The sequence below is a fragment of the Sorex fumeus genome, unplaced genomic scaffold (genome assembly GCF_029834395.1).
Source record: "Sorex fumeus unplaced genomic scaffold, SorFum_2.1 ptg000055l, whole genome shotgun sequence".
NCBI lineage: Eukaryota > Metazoa > Chordata > Mammalia > Eulipotyphla > Soricidae > Sorex > Sorex fumeus.
This window is the reverse complement of record NW_026606112.1, coordinates 6495259-6512110: the sequence shown is the minus strand read 5'-3', so window position 1 is coordinate 6512110 and position 16852 is coordinate 6495259. Positions and strand designations below refer to the sequence as shown.

Here is a 16852-nt window from a genome sequence, read left to right as displayed (position 1 = left end):
AATATATATATATATATATATAGTGGCTCAGCTCAGTTATATATATTTATATATTTTATTTATATATATCACATATATATGCTTTCATATGAATAAGTTTGTGGGAGGCGTGTGGGGGTGAGATCTGGAGGAGTTGTTGCCACAAGAAATTAAAATAATTACCTGTGAAAATAACACCATGCATAAATCCCTTAGGGCAAATGATAAAAAATAATAAGCCCACCATGATTTTTTGGTGGTAATTTATTACACTGGCATCTATTTATTTTATTTTTATTTTTGGATTAACTTCACCTCTTTAATCAGTATTATAGAATGGATATTATCATCTACATCAGTAATCATGTTAGCGACAGGACAGGTTTCTTGTACACAGACAAGACTGTGCAAGTCATTAAGACTTACAGAAGCCAAAACAAAACAAACAACAACAAAAAATACTTATAGAACCATTCATCAGAATCAAGAAAAAAAGTCAGTATATAAAGAGTTGGGTTTTTTTTTTTTTTTGAGAGTTGCATTTGCCATCCAAGCAGTGATCAGGAGTCTGGGGCAGTCCGGGTTTCAGTACTGAAGATACTGCTTGTGCTCTGCTGTGCTGCCCAGCCTGGTAGGGCTCAGAGGAATCCAGGGCTACGTGGACGATACCTGGGAGGCCATGGTGGTGGCAGGGAATTAACTTGAGCTGAGGCACTGGAGGTATAAACCCTACCGTCTCTCTGTACTCCTCAGCTCCAGTGCGAAGCTTTGAAATACGGGTTAAACAAAAGGTGACTAATAGGAGACAAGAATTATCAGTGAGCAAAGGTGAATTCTTGATTTGTATTATTTGATTTGTTTGTTTGGTTTGGAGCCCTACCCAGCAGTTCTTAAGATTTATTCCTGCTTCTGTGTTCAGGGATCAGTCCTGGAGTTACTTGGGGGGCTATATGTGGTGCTGGGGGTCTCACCATGGTCAGCTGCATGCCTTAACCCCTGTACTATCACTATGCCCCCAGATGTCAGTTCAGACATCCTGTCTGCTTTTACCTAACCATTTGGGTAATGACTTCCTCTCCCTTGACCTTCTGCTATGCTGTGTGCCGGCCTCGGGCATGCAGGGTGACTGAGTCCAAGGTGATTCCACAGTGCAACCACGCCAATTTTGACACTAAAAGCAGACTTGATCATCCTTCTTCCAAGAACTTTGGAGAGTCTAAAGTTACTCCTTGAGTTACCTACATTCTAAAATATATGAAGTATATGAAGTAATTATTATTCTGGCAGAGTTCTCTAGCATGTCAGCATTAAAAATATCTCAATTGCCTCATCATGTTTAATCTACTTACTAAAAATTCTTTGAACTTCAAGAAGACTCTTTGGTTCTCATCACTTCTCCTTCCCCAAATGATGGCAATTATTACTTAAGAAAGAGGGAAAAAGAGGGAAAATATTTAAGGTGTGTTTTTTAATTATTTTTAGGTCTTTCTTTCTTTCTTTCTTTCTTTCTTTCTTTCTTTCTTTCTTTCTTTCTTTCTTTCTTTTTTGCTTTTTGGGTCACACCTGGCAATGCACAGGGGTTTCTCCTGGCTCTACACTCAAGAACTACTCCTGATGGTGCTCAGGGAACCATATGGGATGCTGGGAATCGAACCTGGGTCAGCCACATGCAAGGCAAACGCCCTACCCGCTGTGCTATCATTCCAGTCCCCTTAAGGTATTTTCTTAAAGAGGGACCAAGCAAGAGAATGAAGCGGCAGAATATCTGGGACAGACACACAGAAGGAAGCTGTGGTCCTGCACAGTTCTACTGCCACCTCTGCCTTCTACTAAAAATAGTAAGCAAGGGTGTTCCTATTTTCCTTTCACTCATAACTATATCAGATTAGGCATTCTTTAAAACCTCTCTACTTTCAAGCATCTAACCGTGCTTTTCTTGGCATGCACTGGAATTCCACAGCAGGGACCAGGAATGGGATACACAAGCCCTGACTAAGCTCCATCCAGATTTAGGCAAGGACACAGATGCTCACACTTTGGGCTGGGCTTTTGTTCCGTTATTAAGGCAGCAAGCTGATCTTTCCTAAGCAGATTTTTTACAAGAAAAAAGTAAAAAAAAAATGTTAATAACGGTGGCTGAGATTTGACCTAGAAACCAGGTTTAGAAAAATAGTAATGTTATAAAGGAAGAAAATCTCCATTCTCAATTGCTCCAGAAAATTTTGGGGAATAAATTGAACATAGTTTTCATTTGAGAAATTGGTTTCATAAGACTTCAGTGAATTGAATATACCGATGCCTGCTGCTATGCCCTTGACCTTGAGCTCCGAATTCATCCAGCACCAGAGCCGTTCCTGCTCTTTACTCCAACACTGGGTCCACAGTGGAAACCCCAAGAACTTGGAAGCACAGCTAAATTGAAAACACTTCAGCTTTTTATTTCTCTATGTCCCAAAGAGTAACAGTTATTATTGTGGGTTGACTTGATTATTTTATGTCATTATTTCCACTGAGTCTGTGTAAAATAGTGGGAATGATTTTTCTTTCAGAATTCTCCTTCAATAACTCCCCCCCCCTCCCCAGGTATATGAGGTCTTCTAGCTTATTGTGCTGAATCCTTCTGAGCTCCTTGCTATGGTCATCCGTCCTGTTAGTCGGGGGGTGCAGGAGAGAATGGGGTGTGATGTTCCCAAACCAATCAACCCTTTGCAGCTTGATGTTCACAACCAACTAAATCAGAATGGCAGGGGTTGCCCTAGTGCCTTTCTTGTTTTCCTGTCTCTGCTTATAGAAGTTTATGTATTTAAGTTCAACTCCATCCTCAGTATCAGAAAGCACCTCTTAATGAAGGTGAGCCACCTAAGATTAAAGCTCTAAGTTTCTATCTGGCTAGAAAGTCAGCAGCAGCTGCTATAAACCCGAAGAGTAGCTTTGCTTACAAATGAGTCTTCAAACTATCATCTTTGTATTGGAATTTGAGATATGTAAAAAGCCTCTCTGCATGCAAATGAGAATAATTCTATCAAGATTTGTGTGATATGGGCCTAAGGAAGAGGGTGTCATTCCCAACACCACATGGTCCCATGAGCAAAACCATGCCCTGAACACTGCTGAGTATAACTCCAAACTAAAAAAAAATATAAAACAAAACAAAATCAGGATTTGTTTGGTAAAAACAACAATGTAACTTCTATTTGGTACATACCCAGTACCAGGAAGTGGTAACTAAGCTAACAAAATCTCAGAATAATAATGATGGTAGCTATTTTAAAGTTCAGGAAACTAAAATAAGAAAACTTTGGAAGTAAAAATTAAGACAGATTTAGGGGCTGGAGTGATATGACAGTGGTTAGAGGGATTGTAGCTGACCCTGGTTCAATCCCTGGAATCACATATGGTTACCCAGACCCTGCTAGTAGAGATCCCTGAATGCAGAGCAAGGAATAAGCCCTGAGCATTGCTGGTTGTGGTCCAAAAACAAACATACAAAGGACAGTGAGGTTTAAATTTTAAATTCCCTTTACCTGAGAGTCCACATGCCAGAGCAGCCTGGTTTTAGGGAAAGCATCTTTGGTTAATACTGTGATGTATAAGATCCTGCTCCCTCACTTGCCCTGAAGTTTCAGCCATGACATTAAACCTATCTGGAGCTGTGATGTTCTCACTTAGCAAAGCTGAAAATCATTTGCTTTTTCTAAATGTGATTCCACCTGAGACTACTGAATCAAAGTGTGAACTTATTTTTGTCTTTTCCTAAGGTTTCATTTTCAAGAACATTGAGGTCTGAGAATCATTGCTTAATTTCTTATTTTTTTTCTGAAAGAGTTGAGCACAGCGATGAGATGGAAATCTTGGGAAAAGCTTTTAAGACTTAAAATATTTTATGTAGAGTATGGTGAAAGAAAGATACATAAAAATATTCTAAGTAGTTCAACAAAAACAGCAAATGTGAATTATGTAGTGATAATAATCCCTTGGTTGTCAAGCAAGGACCCTCCAGCCATCAATAATTTACTGAGAGTTTAGGGTTCACAAGGGGTCGGGTTTTATACTCATTTTTTTTTGCTAGTAGAATTAACAAGTATTTAATATAAGAATCTTACAAAGAAGGATAAATGATTATATTAATAAAGGAGTTGGGAAGGTCACTGAGATAACAGTGGAGGGGATCAGACTTGGAATGCTTGCTTCATGCATGAAACCTTACCATTACCAGCATTGCAAATCTTGGTGTCTCAAATCCACTGTCCACCAGCCTCCTGTTGTTCATCAATTTGCTCAAGTAGGCCCAGTAACATCTTCATTTTGAGACTTGTTGGTACTGTGTTTGGCATATTGAATATGTCACGGGTAGCTTGCCAGGCTTTGCCGTGTGGGCGAGATACTCTCGGTAGCTTGCCGGGCTCTCCAACAGTGGCAGTGGAATTGAACCCGGCATGGCCGGGTTGGCTGCACACAAGGCAAATGTCTGACTTGTTGTGCAATCACTGCAGCCCCTCAAACAAAACATTTTTTAAGTACAAATATGCAAAGATACAACAAAGTTCTGAAAGCTTAATTGGGAAGAAAAACAGGCCTGTAAGCATTAATTTTAAGATCACATAAGAACAAGATACTTTGTTGGCTGTGAAAAGGATCACTGTATGGAATGTAGAAAACACACTGATAAAGGGTGGTTCTTAGAATAGTTAAACCAACCAGTGATGGACACCTTTTGGAGGGGCACTGTGAAGTAATGTTGGGTAATATTGTGGCACAGCCCACATTCAGTTGTTTGAATTACAAAAATATAATGGACACATTTTAAATTCACTTGATCACTTGATCACTTGACATCGATTTGCTGGAGTGGGTGCCAGTAACGTGACCATTTGTCCCTCTCGCTAGTGTAGCCCAGTGGTGTCTGCTCACTCCAGGAACATGAAGAGCCTCGAACCATTCATTCAGGGTCTTGACAAAGAAGTCTGACCATCTCATAGGTGGGCGGCCACATGTTCTTTTGACGTCTTGTGGAATCCAGTCAGTAACGACTCCAGTCCAGCAGTTGCCTTCAATTAAAATATTATGTCTTGACCTTTAAACTTATTAACAGTGTTGCATTTAGGTGGCAGCAAAAGAACAGTCAGGAGCTGGAGTGATACTGCAGCAGGTAGGGTGTTTGTCTTCTACATGGCCAACCTGGGTTTGATCCCTGGCACCCCGAATGGCTCCCCAAGCCCTAACAGGAGTGATTCATGAGTGGAGAATCAGGAGTAAGTCTTGAGCATTTCTGGAAGTGGTCCAAAAATTTAAAAAAATGTAAAAACAAAAATAATAGCAATTTTAGGAATCATAAGCAACAGTAGTCTATAATGCTAAGAACACAATGACCCTTTCTGATATTAGTGGTTGTCAGGGGCTGTAGTTTTTGGATCATTTCCAAGTTTATGAAACATTGTGTTTTGTAGGAAAAAGAAGACATACCAATACATATCTATTTTTTCAAAGCTTTTAGATTGGTGCCCTTGAAAGACTTATAGTGAATACAAAATGGTTTCAAAAGCCCCTCAAGGTGAACTAGGGAGAGATTTTATTTACAGAGACCTTGAGAGTCAGATTTAAATTTTTCCTTCATTTCATAAGCAGTGATAAGCTGAAAGTAGCATTGAGTAGACCATTTTCAGCAAAGTACATAAAGATAAATTGTTATAAAGAAATAACAAACTTTTCTGTAGCAAATCAGAGAAGATGAAGCAGAATGTGACCCTCTGACTGAAACAAGTCAAGAGAGGAAAGCAGTGTGAAATCAGAGTCAGTCCCATCAGAGTCAGTCTCATCACTGATGGAGTCAAGGAGTCGCACGTCTACATGTCTACATGTCAGTCTTTGGGAGGGAACATAAACAGGACAGCAGAAGGTTTGGCTCAGAGCTGTATGTGAGCACCAGTGAGATGGAAGAAGTTGTGTGCAAGAAAAATAGGCCCAAGTTAAAAACAAGCAAGAGGAAGGGAAGTAGGTTCTGCAAGCCTTTGATGAGATCTTGTGGGGCAGCTGTGCAGTGCCAGGAAGTCTCAGGGTGCCGGGGAATCTCCTGTTTTACCACAATCCACAGCTTCTGTGACTGTGTGCTCCGCAGACTTTCACAAACGTCCACATGTGCAAAAATATACATCGATGTAAACAAATAAAAATTGTTCCCAATGAACCTAGGTGCTATGAGACATCGGTGCAGAAAGAATGAATGGGAAAAGAAGGGAAGTGAACAAACACGGGGAACATCTTGTGCCTCAAATGAATATGGGCCATATGCACTTTGGAATGGTATTGTGTTGCGCTATTAGGATGAACATTTTCTTTTCAATTTTGGGTAGGTTTAAGTACCTAGTCTATAGTTCAAATAGTTATTTATCTTTCATGTAGAAAGGTATAAATATAATTGATATATTAATATTACTAACATTAATAGACTTGGTATTAGCATAATTAATATTAATGCTGTTCCTATGTTTGCTTCTGCTATCCATTAACTAGTCTTATGGAATTTTATATAAATGTTTATATATAATATCTATGACAATATTAACTACAAATAAGTTGTGTTATTTAATAATCTTATAACTACACTTTATGAACCACTGTGTTTGCATAAACCTAGAACACTTACTAATCCTTACATCATTGCTAGGAAATAGCACTGTAGCACTGTCCTCCCATTGATCTTCGATTTGCTCGAGCAGGCACCAGTAACATCTCCACTGTGAGACTTGTTACTATTTTTGGCATATCAAATATGTCAAGCACAGCTTGCTAGGCTTTGCTGTGATGGTGGAATACTCTTGGTAGTTTGATGGGCTCTCTGAGAGGGATGGAGGTATCGAACCCGGGTTGGTCATGTGCAAGGCAAACGCCCTACCCAATGTGCGATAGCTCCGGCTCATTGCTAGGAAGTATACTTATAACTTATTTTAAAATAATTACAGAATCATAAGAAACTGCAAAAAAATTACAGAGAAGTCACCTGTAGTCAAGATCCAGCTTTCACTAGTGCTTATATCATACATAATTATAATACAATATTAAAAATGGGAAGTTGATATTGATACAATCTAATTTTATACTTTGATATCACTCTGTACATGTGTAGGTTTAGTACACTGCATTCCAACTATGAAACTACTCTATCATTATGGGATTTCTCTTGTCCTACTTTTTATGGTCATCCCTTCCATTTCTAGTGCCTGGCAAGCACACACTTATTCATAATTATTACAGTTTTGTAATTTTCAGAATGTGATATAAATGAAACATAACATACACCACATTATGAGGCAGTGCTTTTTTTATTCAGTGACGTATCCCAAGTCCAAACAAGCTGTTAAGGGTATCATTCATTTGTCTTTTGCATTATTGAACACTATTCTATAGTGTGGATAGACCAGAATTTGTTTAATTATTTGTCTGTTGCAAATGTTTTAGTCATTCTTGGTTTTAGGCTATAACAAATAAAGATTCTAGGGATTGGAGATATGGGTTGGAGTGATAGCACAGTGGGTAGGACGTTTGCCTTGCAAGTGGCCAACATGGCCGACCTGAGTTCGTTTCTTCCGCCCCTCTCAGAGAGCCCGGCAAGCTACCGAGAGTATCTCACCCGCACGGCAAAGCCTGGCAAGCTACCCATGAAGTATTTGATATGCCAAATACAGTAATAAGTCTCACAATGTTACTGGGCCCGCTCTAGCAAATCGATGAACAACAGGAGGACAGTGACAGTGACAGGGACTGGAGAGATAGTAGAATGATTAAGGTACTTGCCTTATTCTATGCTGACTTTGGTTCAATTTCTGGAACTGCGTTCTATTCTGTGAGTATCACCAAGAGTGATCATTGAGCACAGAGATAGCAGTAAGCCTTGAGCACTGCCAAGTATGTTCCCCCAACAATAATAAGTAAATCTGCTAAATTGGTGTCATTATTTTATCATTACCATTATATCTAAATATATATTATAAAGAGCTACATATTAGAGCTTAGACTAGAAAACAAAAGAAATTGTCCATAGCTATGAATAGGTATCTAATGCCAGATATTTTCACTTTATCTCTTGTGGTATTTCCACAATGCCACATAAATTAAGTGTAAAGTGTTCTGCAGATAGTATAGAAATGTAACAATAACATTTTTGCTTCTTCTTTTGTATTGTTTTGTTTTATGGCCTATAGCCAGTAGTACTCAGGATTTGCTCCTAGTTCTGCAATTAGGGATCACTTTTGGGAGTGCTTGGGAGACCATCTAGGGTGCTAAGGATTGTACCTTGATCAGTGACATGTAACACTAGCACCTTACCATCTATACTATCTCGCTGGCATTTTTACTGCTTTTTGATAAAACGCTGGTCTAAGAATCACACCTCAGATATTTTATTGCTTATAGCAATTTTATTGTTTATAGAATACTGTATGCGCACTGACTTATTTATTGACAGTTATTTTTTAGGTATCGACTGATGCCAGGCTCTGAGCTGAGTGTGTTTGTTAGATGTCTGCCACACAAACACCTATCTAAACTGTTATTTGAGGCATAGGGATTATGTGCTCCTTGGTTTCTAAGTTCAGTTGGAAAATGTTTATTTAGAGTTAATCTGATTGCTACAACAATGTTCAAATATGCATTCATAAATTTAAATTTGCTGAAAGACCTGGGTTAATGTATCCTGCTTTATCTTAAGAAAGAAATTGCTGAGTATGCATACACAAATAGATAATCTAATTTTGCAAGATGTTCGATCTAGTACTTCTTTCAGATAGGGGTAAGGCTCAGAAGAATTTTTGTTTGCAATTTATTTACAAATTAATGATTTTTTCTACTCACTCTGTGTCCTTTTCCCTAATAGCATAAAAAATTAATCAATCGTCCACGGAGTACCAAGAGAATTTCTACAGATCCTTTAGGTAATGAATATTTGCTTTTTTCTCATTATTGTGGCAATTTTGTCTTTCTTATTTTATACTTACTAATCTTACATTAAAAATGAATAGGCAACATAACTTTGAAATTGAACAACCATTAGATTGCACAACTTAATAAATTAATTTTGGAGACTGGGGGCATATCTCAGTGGTAGAGCATGTTTTTTACATGCATCAAACACTGGATTTAATCCAAGTATTAAAAAATGTTTTATAGCGGAGCAAACTAATTCTTCACTGTTGGATAAAAATATTTTGTGATGCTGTATTTGTTTGTGTATATATCTATAAAAACATATCTATACAACTATATATTTATAAACATATCAATATAAATGAAAATACATATATACACAATAGTATACTACTCAGCTGTTATAAAATATAAAAATAGGGCTGGAATGGTAGTACAGCAGGTAGAATTTTTGCCTTGCATGCGGCCAATCTGGGTTCTACCCGGCATCCCATAGGGTCTCCTGAGTACCACCAGGTGTGATTCCTGAGTGCAGAGTCAGGAGTAACCCCTGATCATCACTGGGTATGACTCAACAAGAAAAAAATAGTCAAAATGATATCTTAACTTTTTCCACAACATGTATGATGAATATACATGAATAATGGGGAATTATGCTAAGAGAAATAAGTCAGTAGGAGGGAGACAATACCAGCTGATCTCACTCATAAAAGTATATTAAGAAAAAAAGTAAGGGAACAGACCATGTCCAATGAAATCAAACCTTAGAATCTTACAGAACTGAGGTAGGTAACCAAGTAGGGCTGAAAGGGTGGTAGAATGCAATGAATTGTGATAGATAGATGAGGACACTTTGATGATGGTTTTTGTGGGGTAACATTACACAATAGTTTACAGCCTTGTAAGTTAATGTCACTGAAAAAATTTTAAAATGGATTTTCCTTTGTATAAACAAACACATTTTTAGGTATGGATATAATTGAAATGTGGTAAATTCTACACAAAATATGAACTTCATTAAATGTGATTTTACTCAGATAATAAGTTGCTTATTTTTTTAAACAGAGAACTATACTTTGTTCTGAAATGTTCACTATTAAACTGTAAGCCTTAAAGTGTGGACCATTCACTTACAATTGAGGGCAGTAAGTTTTCTCTAGAGGTATATTGATGTGAACCAGAAAAAAATTCATATTAGATTGCCATTGTACATAATTCAATTATATAGCAATGATACTTATGGCAAAAATTTCAGGTTGAATATGACACATTACATTTTATTCTTGCTTACAGTTCATTTTGTAATGTTAACAGTTACTAAAGTGAAAATATGTTGGTCTTCAAAAGACATTAGTGAATCAGTGAGTATTTTTTATATGGTGTCGGGCTCATCTCTGATGATTTAGAATTATAATCAAGGGTTACTTTTACAGATTTGTACAGAAAATATACAGACTTTTCAGGATTACTTAAGAAGGTGGAGGATGAGACTAAACAGTGTTATATATGCTAACAGAGGCAATAAAATGGTTTCCAGAGAGAGAGTAGGTGATTCAGGAAATCAAAACATATCCAAGCTAAAGAACAATAAAAAACCAAAAGAGAAAATGATCTCTAAATCAAAAGCAGCAGATGAAATCTCTCCACATTGAAGAAAGTTTATTTTTAGACTCTGTTGTTCAAATAATAGCATGCTCTTTACAGCTGTCAATAACCAACTACCAGAGATCAGAAAGGTGTTAAGATCTTCCTGCATGTACTAAGAAGCCTGTTCTTAGTTATTTTTCTATGGGGTCTTACACAACACATGTCAATCAAGCTGATGCAGGTAGGATGATGGTAGATGAGGAAAAAGCAAAATTAAATTATGAGAAGTTTTAAAAATTTAGTTAAGGTATTTAAACAATAGGGGGAGCCACAGAAAGATTTACTAATAAGCTAGGTGTATGACCAAATCAGCCTTTGAAAATGTCTCTTACTTGTGTAGAAAATTATTGTGAACCAAAACCTATAGGAAGAATAGGAGTCAAAGTCTCATTTTTTCAATATTCCAAAAAGAACACAAGACATGATTAAGATTGAGTTAGTAAAGCTAGACAAAAAGGGAAGTATTTGAGATAGTTTAAATTTAGGGCCTAAAGCGTTTGGCTTTATTGGATAAGAAGTTGTCTGAGAAATTTTAATACTATTACATATATTTCCTTACTCAGCTGAGTAGATTGAGTCACTAAGAACATAAATAGAACAAAAATGAGCCCACGGGGAGTGGCAAAGTCTCAAAATCAATAAATCAATGAAGTTGATTTAGAAATATGAACTTTGAATTGATTATGACATAAATATATACAGGCCCATATATGTGGTATATGTGTGTAGCATATTGTGGTATAAGTATATTGTGATATATTATTAATAAAAATTAGGAAATTAATATTGCACATGATATATCAGGATTTAGATAAAAAGTCAAAGTATAAAAGATTTAGGCCATTTCACACAGATTAGATGGTTAAGACAATAAAAGCTGATGAATTTATGAGGGGAAAGAACAGACATTGGGAACTCCTGAGAAAGGAAGGTATAATTTAGCAATATCAGGAAGAAGGGAGCCAGCAAAGGGGAAAGAGAGCTGTATTAAGAGAGGAGTGAGAATAACCAGGACATCAAGGGTAGGAGCGAAATGCTTTGTGGAACTCAGAGAAGATTTAAACTAAGAATCTGCTCATGTAGGTGGCAATTAGGAAGGTTCTAGGAAGGTTGGTAATAGGAGTTTAAAAGAGGACATAGAATTCTTTATGCAAAGGTTTAGAAGTGGGTTGATAGTGAATAACTTGAAGAATAAAGAATTAAAATAAATTATAGTAAATGTAAAGAGAGAAATAGGCCAGAAACTTAAAAGAATAGCAAAACAAGGAAAGGAGAGGCTTGAGAGTTTGTATATGAAGCATGGAGAAACCTGTGGAGATTAGATTAAGAAGCTTGCCAGGCTTTGCCGTGTGGGCGAGATACTCTTGGTAGCTTGCAGGGCTCTCTGAGAGGGGCGGAAGAATTGAACCTGGGTTGGCTGCATGCAAGGCAAATGCCCTACCTGCCATGCAATCGCTTCAGCCAATATGGCTAGATAGAGTATAGAAATACTAGGTGAGTAAAGGTGGAGAATGTAGAATTCTTCCCCACATCAGACCAGGGAAATTAGTAGAGAAGAGAGTAAGAATGTGACTGTGGTACAGACTAGCACTGGGGCATGGACAGAGAGAACAGGGAATCAGGGTTTTACTGAGAGAGATGAAACAACAGCAACAACAACAACAAAATGACAGCTAAAGAACCACAGAAAGATGGAATGAAGAGTTAGATTTATAGACGGGAGTCATGGGCAAGAGAATGGAGGAAATATGTTGAACATCTAGAATCTATTCAGAGGAAATATTTGTGGTTCTAAACAGTCTTAATGTCAGGGGAAATGTTGGTATAAAGGACTTTCCACAGAAATTCTCTTTTTACAGTGGATTGTGGTGAACTAATGGATATATTTGGACTCTGAATAGGTTCAGGAATTGCTTTATTTCAGATATAATTTGTGTATTGGTACTGAACTAATTAAATATTTTTCCAGAAAAATATCCTCAAACCCAATTCTTTTCAAAGGATGCTTAGGGACTCCAGAGTATAAATCATTTGGGAGCTTTTTAAAAACACCAGGTTTGGTTATCACATTAGTTTCACTTAATTATATTATCTGGAGAAGGGTCTAAAAAACATTTTTAACAAGATGTGATAAAAGGTTCAACTCTCAAGAGTGCTAACATCCACCATTAAGTGAACAGATTTCACTTAATGGTTCAAGCGAATTGCACATAATTGCTATATGATTTTATTGGTGGAAGCACACAATGTAATTATATAAGCTCATAATTAAATTAGCAATATAAAATGGAGGGAGGTATATATTTCCTAAGTGTATGGTGGAGGTTCTGAAACAGACTAGTTAGCAAACAACAGTGGACATCTAGAATACTGGTCTTCAATCACTGGACCTTGGACCAGTATTGGCGTACATAGAAATGTTGAAAACTACTGGTCTACTTCCTTTGATATAACTACCATCACCTCTTCATTGTAATAAAAATGTTGTCTAGAGAATTATTTTGCAGCCATTTGAGGGCAGAGAGGGAGGACTCTATTTTCCTGAATGAGAGTTCTTAGAGGGTCTTTTCAGACCTCGCTGCAGACCATGGTTATAAAGTGTGGAAGGCACTTCAAATCTGGACTAATTCAATTTACACATTTATACTAGATTTCACAGATGTCTCATCAGGGTCATCTGCTAATTATAATTTAAGTAGAGCCTCTGACAGATACATGTTTTAATCTGTCTGGGCCTTTCACATGGGTACTTTCTTGAGAGTTTTTCACACTCTAGTAATACCCTTTTGTGAGTTGCTCTTCTTCCGCAGAGGCCTCCGGTCTTTGATCAACCCGGGTTATTATGACTTAGTACCTACATCATCCAGGACCATTGCAGTATCAAAAAAATTGAACATGAGCCTGCTTAGGTCTCAGGGAAGTTATACTTTGAGAAGCATTTCTAACCCATTGCAGTGAGTAGTGCCCCCAAAATATGATGAGACAAATGTCAGAGATTCCAGTGCCTCCAGCAGCTAGTTGCAATGCAGAAGGTCCAAACCTACCTCCCAGAGCCCACAGCATAGCGCCTGCGGATTGCTTCTTAATAGACGTAGAGGCATAGGGAGGTAGCACAATCCCAAGGCAGCAGCTTAGGCCCATGACTGGCACGCACAAAGCCCTAGTTGTAACACTTGGACGACATCCCTCTGAACACTGCAGGGTGAAGCCCCAGAGCCCCCAGAGAAATTTTAGTTGTGTGGGCTTGGTGACCCTGAGAAGCACTTAAATAGCCCCAGTAGCCCCCATCCTGCTGGCCACAGCACTGAACGCTGTAAATCAGGTTGCGTATTGCTGGGGACGGTTCTCAAGGCCTCCTGAGCTCTGCTTGGAAGCATCCCTCCGACACCCTCGCCCTCCCGCAAGGAAACATCCTAACCCCGGGCTTGCCCATGTCTCTGCAGACGCGCTCTGGGACAACCTGCTCTACTGGCTGGCCGAGGAGCTCTCCGAGGAGAACGCCGCGAGCTTGTCGTCATCCCTCCCGCTCCGACGCAGCTCCATCCAGCTCATCAAACTCAAGAACCCCGACGACCTCACTGAGCAAATCCACGCGTTGCTTTCCTTCTGGAAAAGGTCGCTCCCCAACTCCACCGACAAGCCCCGCCTGCTGGCCCGACACCTGCGGAAGATCGGCAGGAGCGACCTGGCGGCAGAGCTCAAGTTCAAGTGGGAGAACAAAGTGTTCAGTGAACCCCAGCAGTGGTTCGACTTGGCCGAGTAGAGACTGGGCACACTTCCTTATACCCCAGAAGACATGCAAGAGAGGGGCTTTGGGAGGTCTTGCTCCACATTTTGCTGGCAGTTTTCAAATAGCATAGGTGGAAGTGAATCTAGTTGCCTTTGAGACAAGGAGAGATGCTAATCCGAGCAATTCTCTCCTGCCAGGAGACTATAAATCAAGCTCTCCACGTGCAAACCCTTCTCTGTAGATTGCTGGTGCTTGTTCTGGGTGCATGCTTTACCTTGGACTAACAAGCACTTCTGACAGAATTTCCTCTGTCTCCTTTGGAATGTCTGAGATTGCTCTCTCAATGTCAGGGAAAGGGATGATAGTATCACTTGTGAAAAATTCTTATCTACATAAAATGCAGTGAGTTATGCAGGCCCCAGGCAACTAATACACATTAGATACACACTGTGGAGTCCAAGACAAAATAAACTGGGCTGCAGAGACTTGGTATTGATGCTAGCAACATGGGCCTGGAGAGAAGACAGCAGATAGGGAGCATGCTAAGTAGACTAATTTGTTCCATCACCCTACATGGCATGGTGCCCTGCGCATGACTCCTGAGCACTTCTGGAGTTATCTAGATAATCCCCTTACCACAGTCCCTAACAGCACCATATCCTTGACTCCTGTATTAAACTTCTGTCCTAGTTGGCTGAGAATCTCTGCTGCGACCCCTGGGCAACCCTCAGCCTCCCCCCCCCACACACACATAGCAAGGAAACAGACAAGTTTGAAACGTGAAAATGAGAATAAAGCATACTATTTACTGCCACAAATATTTAAAACTCTAGCTCGTAAAAGAGGAAAGTCCCATATTTTACAATCAATAAAATGGGCAAGAGGAAGACAATGCAGTCATTAGTGAAAAAAAATTGAAGGTCTTTCTACCTACATAGGAGAACAACCTGCTTTCACATCAGTTTTACTTCATTGGTGTAGTACACAGGCCCTATATGTTTACAGTTGGACAATATATAAGTCCCTCCAAACTAAAAAAGTAATAATCGCCATCTCCCTTCCTCCGATAACCATCATCAATAACTGTTCCTGTCTGGTGTACCAGTTTGGAGACTCTGGAAACTTAATCAATTCCAGGAGCATAATCAGTGGGAGGGGAATGTAGATGCATCCACACCCCACCATGGGCACTCAGCTCTGGCCGGTGCACTCACAAAGTCACCTCAGCCAGGTTTCTGACTTCTCTCTAGGTGTGGATGATGGGGAGCCCTAGCAGGAGACAAGGAAGAGGGAGCAGAGGGAGTAAGACCATGGTCCTGGGAGTTCACCATGGTCAGGCCACTGCTCCTCTCCAAGAGGTGTCCTCCAGTCAACACTGGTCTCCTGGTTCTGGAAACTGCCATCATCCTGTCAGTTCAGGTCTCGAGGGAGTTACAGCTGTACTGCTCTTCTTTCCTGGTTGTTCTCTGACCACCTGCCCTCCTATTTAAGATCATCCTTAATCATCTTCATTTAAGATCATGGGACTGGAGAGATCATACATAGGGTAAGGCTCTTGCCTTGCATGCAACTGATCTGAATTTAATCCCCAGAACCACATATGGTGCTGTGAGTCCCACCAGAAGTGAGACTGAGTATCACTGAGCACAGAGTGAGGAGTAAGCCTTGCGCACCACCAAGTGTATCTCCACAAACCAAACCAAACCAAACCAAACCAACAAAGATCAAGCTCCAACATTCTTCCTTTGAATTATTCCTTGAGTGTTAAAGATATTCCTTATTTGCCCCTGACCTGTCTCTCTACACTTTTCTTGCAACTACAGTAACTTGTGCATATACTTTTTTCAGAAGGAGAATCATATAGTAAACATACAGTTATAATTGTTACTGTTCTTTTTTTTTTCTTTTTGGGTCACACCCAGCAATGCTCAGGGGTTCCTCCTGGTTTTGCGCTCAGGAATTACTCCTGGCAGTCCTTGGGGGACCATATGGAATGCCAGGGAGCAAACCAGGGTCGGCTGTGTGCAAGGCAAATGCCCTACCCACTGTACTATCGCTCAGGCCCCAATTATTACTGTTCTTTTAAACTTTTGAAATTGTTCCAATACTGTGAAATGATTTAGGGTGGCAAAAAATCAATATTAATTTTCACTAAGATGACTACTATATTATAATATACATAATTTTGAAAAATTTAAAAATGAAATAATAGAGTCTAACTTTTTATGTCTGACTTTTTATACAATTACATGACACCGAGTTCGATTCCTCCGCCCCTCTCGAAGAGCCCGGCAAGCTACTGAGAGTATCTCGTCCGCACGACAGAGCCTGGCAAGCTACCCGTGACATATTTGATATGCCAAACACAGTAACAACAAGTCTCATGATGGAGACGTTACTGGGTCCGCTCGAGCAAATCGATGAACAACGGGAGGACTGAACCAAACCGAACAACATGACACTGATATTCTGTGTTGTGTGTTCAGTAAAACTTTAAAATCCTCATTAATAACAATATTCTAATATATTTATATATTATAAAAATGTTATATCTATTTTGCTATACATGGATACTTC

General features: G+C 39.2%; 1 protein-coding gene across 1 annotated transcript in view; it reads left to right on the top strand.

The window, feature by feature from the left end:
- DTHD1 (death domain containing 1) overlaps nt 1-14308 on the top strand; it is a 72035-nt gene extending 57727 nt beyond the window's left edge. Inside the window, exons 9-10 of the mRNA XM_056125571.1 lie at nt 8849-8906; nt 13989-14308. Coding sequence (XP_055981546.1) covers nt 8849-8906; nt 13989-14308 — 378 coding nt within the window. The remainder of the gene's footprint in view (nt 1-8848; nt 8907-13988) is intronic.
- Nucleotides 14309-16852: the final 2544 nt, after the last annotated feature.